Source organism: Cebus imitator, unplaced genomic scaffold (assembly GCF_001604975.1).
Source record: "Cebus imitator isolate Cc_AM_T3 unplaced genomic scaffold, Cebus_imitator-1.0 Scaffold73, whole genome shotgun sequence".
Taxonomy (NCBI): domain Eukaryota; kingdom Metazoa; phylum Chordata; class Mammalia; order Primates; family Cebidae; genus Cebus; species Cebus imitator.
This window is the reverse complement of record NW_016107388.1, coordinates 4,977,904-4,985,045: the sequence shown is the minus strand read 5'-3', so window position 1 is coordinate 4,985,045 and position 7,142 is coordinate 4,977,904. Positions and strand designations below refer to the sequence as shown.

General features: G+C 43.5%; 1 protein-coding gene across 5 annotated transcripts in view; it reads right to left on the bottom strand.

Moving 5' to 3' along the window:
* Positions 1–7,142, bottom strand: part of RGS20 (regulator of G protein signaling 20) — a 102,666-nt gene that overhangs the window by 16,476 nt on the left and 79,048 nt on the right. For all 5 annotated transcript variants that reach the window (XM_017531786.2, XM_037739709.1, XM_037739711.1 and 2 more), the window contains one exon: positions 3,123–3,271. In XM_017531786.2, the coding sequence (XP_017387275.1) occupies positions 3,123–3,271 (149 nt within the window). The remainder of the gene's footprint in view (positions 1–3,122; positions 3,272–7,142) is intronic.

Below are 7,142 nucleotides of genomic sequence, written 5' to 3'. Positions count from 1 at the left end.
TTTTTTTTTTTGGTGAGACAGAGTTTCGCTCTTGGTGCCCAGGCTGGAGTGCAATGATCATGTGATCTCAGCTCATTGCAGCCTCTGCCTCCTGGGTTCAAGTGATTCTCCTGTCTCAGTCTCCCAAGTAGCTGGGATTACAGGGACACACCACTATGCCTGGCTGATTTTTTGTATTTTTCTTTTTAGTACAGACAGGGTTTCACCATGTTGGCCAGGCTGGTCTCGAACTCCTGACTTTAGGTGATCCACCTGCCTTGGCCTCCCAAAGTGCTGGAATTACAAGTGTGAGCTACTGTACCCAGCCACTTCATTCTTTTTATGGCCAAATAATATTCCACTATATGGAATACCATATTTTATATATTCATTCATTAGTTGACAGGAATTTTTTTTCCCGCTTTTTCACTATTATGAATTATGCTGCTATAAACATTCATGTATGAGTCTTTATGTGAACATGTTTTTCTTTCTATTGTTAAACACATCTTAATGTTTTAATGTAGACAAATTTATGAATCGTTTCCTTTCATAGAATTTTCTTTTTCTTTTTCTTTTTTTTTTGAGACGGAGTCTAGCTCTCTTGCCAGGCTGGAGTGCAGTGGCGCAAACTCGGCTCACTGCAACTTCCGCTTCCGGGTTTAAGCGATTCTTCCATCTCAGCTTCCTGAGCAGCTGGGACCACAGGCACGTGCCACCATGCCCGGCTATTTTTTTGTATTTTTAGTAGAGATGGGGTTTCATCATGTTGGCCAGGATGGTCTCGATCTCTTGACCTCGTGATCCGCCCACCTCGGCCTCCCAAAGTGCTGGGATTACAGGCGTGAGCCACCGCGCCCGGCCTGAATTTGCTTTTTCTTTTTAAAAATAATTCTTACCAACACCAACATGATAAAAACATTGTCTTGTATTTTCTTCTTTGCCTTTAAGCCATTTGGAGTTGATCTTTTTTTAAAGGTGGGAATTGATTTTTGTATATGGTGCAATGTGAGAATAGAAATATATTTTTATATATTTGGATACCAAGTAGGAAGAACAATCTTCCTGGTTTGCTTGGGGTTTTTAGGTTTTCTTGGCTATGGGACTTTTCAATGCTAAAACTCGGCAATGAGGCTGAGTTGGTATCCAAATCCCAAGTATCCTTCTATTTACTGAATAGTTTATTTTCCCCTTTGCTGATGCCACTTTTGTCACATGTTGGTAGGTTTTCTAGATGTATTGTCTTCCACTGATGTTAAAACTATATGGTGTATTTTTGGACTAATTATGAATGCCATTTCTTTTGAAATAAAATTTTTTTTAAATAATTTTTTCTAAGAAAGTCTGAATTACTTGATTTGTCCATTGTTGACAGGAGATTGTTTGCAGCTATGGTTTCACACTTTTTAACACAAAAGTAATTGCCACATTTTATATCAATGTCTGACCCCTTTGTATCTACCATCATTATTTGTTTCCTGGATCTTTCCTCTGGGTTCACTTTTTTTCCCACTGAAGTAGGCCCTTTCTTAGGTTCTTTTAGGTTTGCAGGCAATAAACTCGGCTGGTTTTTGTATGCCTGAAAATGTCTTTTTTTGCCCACATTCTTGAATTATAGTTTGACCAAGTTTTCAGTTACTTTTCTCCAGTACTTTGAAGACATTGCTCTATTGTTTCTTCTATACACCCAAGTGCTACAGAAGTGTTGGCTATGATGGTTATGATAGCGTCTAGGTACAGATGCTTATTTTATTTGCTCCATTTGGTACCCACAGGAGGCGCCTGCTCTGGGACCTTCCCAGCCCGCTAGCCTTACACTGTTAGGACAATATGTTTGTTCTGGTCAGCACCTGGGCAGCCTACCACACCCTGAGGGAGGCGGCAGAGAAAGGAGGGAGGGGCAGGAGTGAACGTTGGCTGGAGTCTCACCTGCACCCCGATGTCCTGCACATCTCTCTGGGGACCGTCCCATTTCCACACTGAGACCTACTTGCAGAGTGAGAATGAAGGCCCCTAAACGAAGTCTGGCCACCACTGGTGTCTTCCTCCTCTAGGGCAGCCACGGACACCCAAGCATTTCCTCTGCCCACCACCTGGGCCTCTCGTCTGGTTTCCTGCAGAGCTGCACAGATTCCTACTGGGGGCTGAAGTCTCACCTTGACACTGCCTAGCTCTTCTCAGCCCCATGCCATGTTTCCTCTGGCTGTGGGAACGAAGAGACCATCGGTATCAGGATCTCATTGGTGAATGTTTGATGGCTGCGTCTCTTCCTCCAGATTGAAACTTCTTGGAAATTAATACCAGCCTGAGTTGGGCAGGAGCCACCGAACTTCGGGCACTTCACTTTCAACCTCCAATCTCCTCCCCAGCGATCGGCTCTGTTAGTTCCATATCACGGTTCGTGATCGGTCCAATAGCAGTTTTTCTTCTTTCCCACCAGACATTGATCTAACTTACTGCCAACCCTCCATAAATTTAGGATAATTTGATTGCAAAAGTGGTGCACAAATTTGGCTGTCACTAAGCACTCTTCAGATCTAAGATTTCAAAGCTGTAACCTAAGGTTTGCATGCTTTAAGGTGCAAATTACCTCCTTTCCTCCAGACTACTCAGAGGGTCACGGATGTTTGATCTTCAAGTTGTTTCTTTCCTTTTAAAGCAATGACTGTGTGTCTTTCTCTACCTGGTAAGTTAGCATATATTTTAATATTTGTCTCTAACGCACATCTTTTGACATTTCTATTTATTGAAAAACAAAATTGATGAAATGGAAGCAACAATTCAGGCTCCCTCTACTTCACGGCCCCAACCTTTAAGGCCTATCTTAGATCCTAACCTTCATAGCCCCAGGAGTGCCCGAGTTCACTTCTTTCTAACCATTTCTGCCCAAATGTTGATAATCGTGAACTGCCTCAGCTTGTTCTTTAGTTGTTTAACACACATTGGCCTGATCTGAGGGATCTGAGCATAAGCCTCTTGAGAGCTAGACAGATGTAGCCACTTGCTATTTCTGGGGTGTCCCTCCGTGTCAGGCATATAGTAGTAGCTTAAAAAACACTTACCGGATTAACCATAGGCTGCCACTATTCAGGGGTGCCACTTCCCAGTCAGGAGCACATTAATTAAAAAGCCCCAAACCTTACCACGAGCAGCTACAGCAGCAGCACCAGCAGAAGCAGCATGCGTTGGACCCGCGGCTTCCCACTCCCGGCTGGCCTGGGGCGGCGCCTGGGGCGTCCGGAGCGGCGGGCACCTGCCGCTTCCGCATCTCCATCCTCTCTGATCCCATCGGCTGCAACAGGGAGAGGAACAAAGCGGGAGGGGGTTGCAGCGTTATGAAGGCCTCAGCCCAGGGGGTCAGCTGTTTGGATCATTGAAAAGATGCAATGCGACTATATTCAGGTCATTTTTGCCAATTCTGGTAAAATTTAGTGGTTAGAATCTTAGGATCAATTAGCGTATCCAACATGTAATGCCCATCCTCTGCCAAGCATAAAGATGCATTCCAGAGATAAACTAGCAGATGGAAAGCCCCGCCTTAGGCGCTCACAGTTCAGTTAGGGAGACAGACGTACATGCACTGAAGACTCCGCAGTCAGTGCTAGCAAGGCCGTTCCCAGCTCCAGGCGTCCCTGTGGCCTGAACCAAAGGGGAACAGGGATGGTGGTAGCTTCATGACGCTGCCCGTGAGGCCAACACGCAGTTACAGGAGGTCAACATGGGAAGGGCGGCCCAGCTAATGCAGGCTGAGGAGCGGTCAGAAGAGGAGGGCAGTCCTGGAGGCCAGAGTGGCTAGAGTCACATCTTTCCTAGCTGTGTCACCTTGCAGAAGTGACCCAAATTGGGGAGTGGAAGCACTCAGAACCCCGCCTGGTACAGAGTAATTGCTCAATTATCCCCAGGAAGCCAGGAGGGAGAGCCAGACTGTGGCCTGCCCAGACCTGTCTTGTCATCCATCCCAGGGAAGGTCACCCTCGCCTACCTCAATGGAAGCCAAGCCATAGGACACAAAACATCTGTGCCTTTCAGCCTCTCCCCTGTTGTTGGGGACTCCAAGAATGTGGAAGAAGAGAGACATAAAAGCAGCATGAGAAGCAAAACGCTGCTAAGCCCATTTGACGCTAGATACTATCACTTGATGGAGCTAATTGCAAGCTAATATCAAGGACACATTAAAGAACCATAAATAGAACTTTGGAATTAATTTCTGGATCTATCATTCTACTTCAACATTAGATTTGTCTGTTCCTATTGATTATTTTCTAATCCTCTATACTACTGGACTTTGTTCTAATTATTCTTTTTTTTTTTTTTTTTTTTTTTTTTTTTTTTTTTTTTTTTTTTTTTTTTTTTTTTTTTTTTTTTTTTTTTTTTTTTTTTTTTTTTTTTTTGAGACAGAGTCTCGTCCTGTCACCCAGGCTGGAGTACAGTGGTGCGATCTTGACTCACTGCAACCTCTGCCTCCTGGGTTCAAACGATTCTCCTGCCTCAGCCTCCCAAGTAGCTGGAATTACAGGCACCTGTCACCACGACCAGCTAATTTTTGTATTTTTAGTAGAGATAGGTTTCACCATGTTGGTGAGGCTCGTCTCGAATTCCTGACCTTGTGATTCGCCTGACACAGCCTCCCAAAGTGCTGGGGTTATAGGCACGAGCCACCATGCCCAGCCTTAATTAGTCTTGCATGTAAGTTTCAGGACCGCAAGAAAGACCCATCAAAGGGCTTTACTGCTCTTTCATCCACTGTGAAGACAATGCTCCCAACATCCAGAGACTGCCCACAGTGCTCTGCTGGGGTTACTGAGCTGGTACGGCTCACTTAGCTAGAAGGCGGAGGCAGATACGTGGTCAGCCACAGCCATGCTTTATGGGCACCACAGGGAGATGGCTTCGAAGGCAGAAACTCTGGGCTCAGGTGACTCCAGGCATCACCTCTTCACCTCACCTGTGGAGGAGACAGCCTAGCCATGGTTCCACTTCATTCACTCCATTCAGGACACTGAGGCTGCGGGAGAAGCCAGCACCATCTCCAGACCAAGATGTTTTGAACAAAAGATGCTCCCAGTAACTATTATTTCCTACGAGATATTGATGCAACTTGCCCCATTAAAAAAACATATCCCTTGGGAGGCCGAGGTAGGCAGATCACTTGAGGTCAGGAGTTTGAGACCAGCCTGGCCAACATGGTAAAACCCTGTCTCTACCAAAAATACAAAAAACATTTAGCTGGGTGTGGTGGTGCGTGCCTGTAATCCCAGCTACTCAAAAGGCCGAGGCAAGAGAATCACTTGAACCCGGGAGGCGGAGGTTACAGTGAGCAGTGATTGTGCCTCTGCCCTTCAGCCTGGGTGACAGCAAGACTCTGTCTCAAGAATAAAAGAAAACCATATCCTAATTAATTTCCAAAAGTAGGAAGGACTGTGACATGGTGCTGTCCCAAGGTCTCAGGGAAGTCCTGTTTCAACATCTTGGCCATGCTGGGTCTTCCCAGTCAGTCCATGAAATATCTATTCACTGAAATCCTCTCTTACGTGTGAGGTAAGGGTCTCTTCAAACAGGTCTTGCAGATTTTGGATAGGTTTACTCCTGAATATTTTGTAGACCAATTTTTGCTGCTGTCATAAATGACATCTTTCCCTGCCACCCAACTGTGTTTTTTAAATAGATATGTTGGCATATAGGAAGGCTAGGAATACTATAATGAATTCTCTTATACTACCAGTAATTTTTCTGTTGATTCTCTAATTAGATGATCATACCGTCTATAAATAATCACACTAGTCTCTTTGCTGCCTGTACCTTTTTAAGGTATCTGTTCTTACCCTGGTCTTATTTCATTGGCTAGGAAGGTGAGTAAATATTGAAAAGTAGCAATAGTACTAGGCATCTTTGTCTTCTTCAAGATGTTCTTTAGTGAGAAGACTGTTAGTGTTTTGCTGATATACATGCTGTACATTGGAGGTTTCTGGAAGATAACATTTCAAGTTAAGCAGGCTTTCTTTCACTATTTGCATAGTATAAAATAAGTTATGCTAACTTATTAACATTTAAAAAATTTTACAAATTTTAACCCTCTAGTCCTATGTCATAAGCTAGCATATTTTATTTGTTTATACGCATCTATCTCTTTGTAAATATCTGGAAGAACTTTAATGACTGAGTGAGCTAATCCTAGAGAACATCAAAAGATTGCTTAGAACCAAATATAGCCATTAGAAGCGAAAGGGAAAATCTATCAAAGTCTGTTTTTACACATTTTTTTTTTTTTGAGACAGCATTTCACTCTTGTCATCCAGGCAGGCTGGAGTGCAATGGCGCGATCTCGGCTCACTGCAACCTCCACCTCCCGGGTTCAAGCAATTCTCCTGCCTCAGCCTCCCAAGTGGCTAGCATTCCAGGCGCCTGCCACCATGCCTGGCTAATTTTTATATTTTTATTAGATATGGGGATCAGGCTGAGCTCGAACTCCTGACAGGTGATCTGCCTGCCTTGACTTCCCAAAGTGCTGGGATTACAAGTATGAGCCACCACTCCTGGCCTGTTCTTATACTTTTAAAAAAAAAATTTTGAGACTGGAGAGCTCTGGAATCATATACATTTTTAAAAACGTCTTTATTGGGGTCTAACAGACATCCAATAAACTGTGCATGTTTAAAGTGTATAATTTGGTAAGTTTTGACATGTATACCTGAGAAGCCATCACCACAACCAAGATGGTGAACACATTATCACCCTCAAAAGTTTTCTCAAAATCCTGCCTCTTGAGAATCTCTCTTTTATTGCCTCTGCTTTGGGTGCTCGGGTGCTCACTGACCTGCTTTCTCTCTATATCCATTAATTTGCATTTTCTTGAAGTTTATGTAAAAGGAACCATACAACATCTATTTTTTTTTTTTTTTTGGTCTGGTTTCCTTCAGTAGCATAATTGTTTTGTATGAGCCACCACACCGGGCCATATTGATATGTAACAATATGTAACTATTTGTTTATCCATTCACTTATTGATGGACTTAGACCTTTTTGATGATTGCTAAAAAGATTAGATATATTAAAACATTATCTTTTTTTGAACATAAAAATCTTTTTTTCTTCTTTTTTTGAGACGGAGTTTCGCTCTTCTTGCCCAGGCTGGAGTGCAGTGGTGCGATCTTGGCTCACCACAA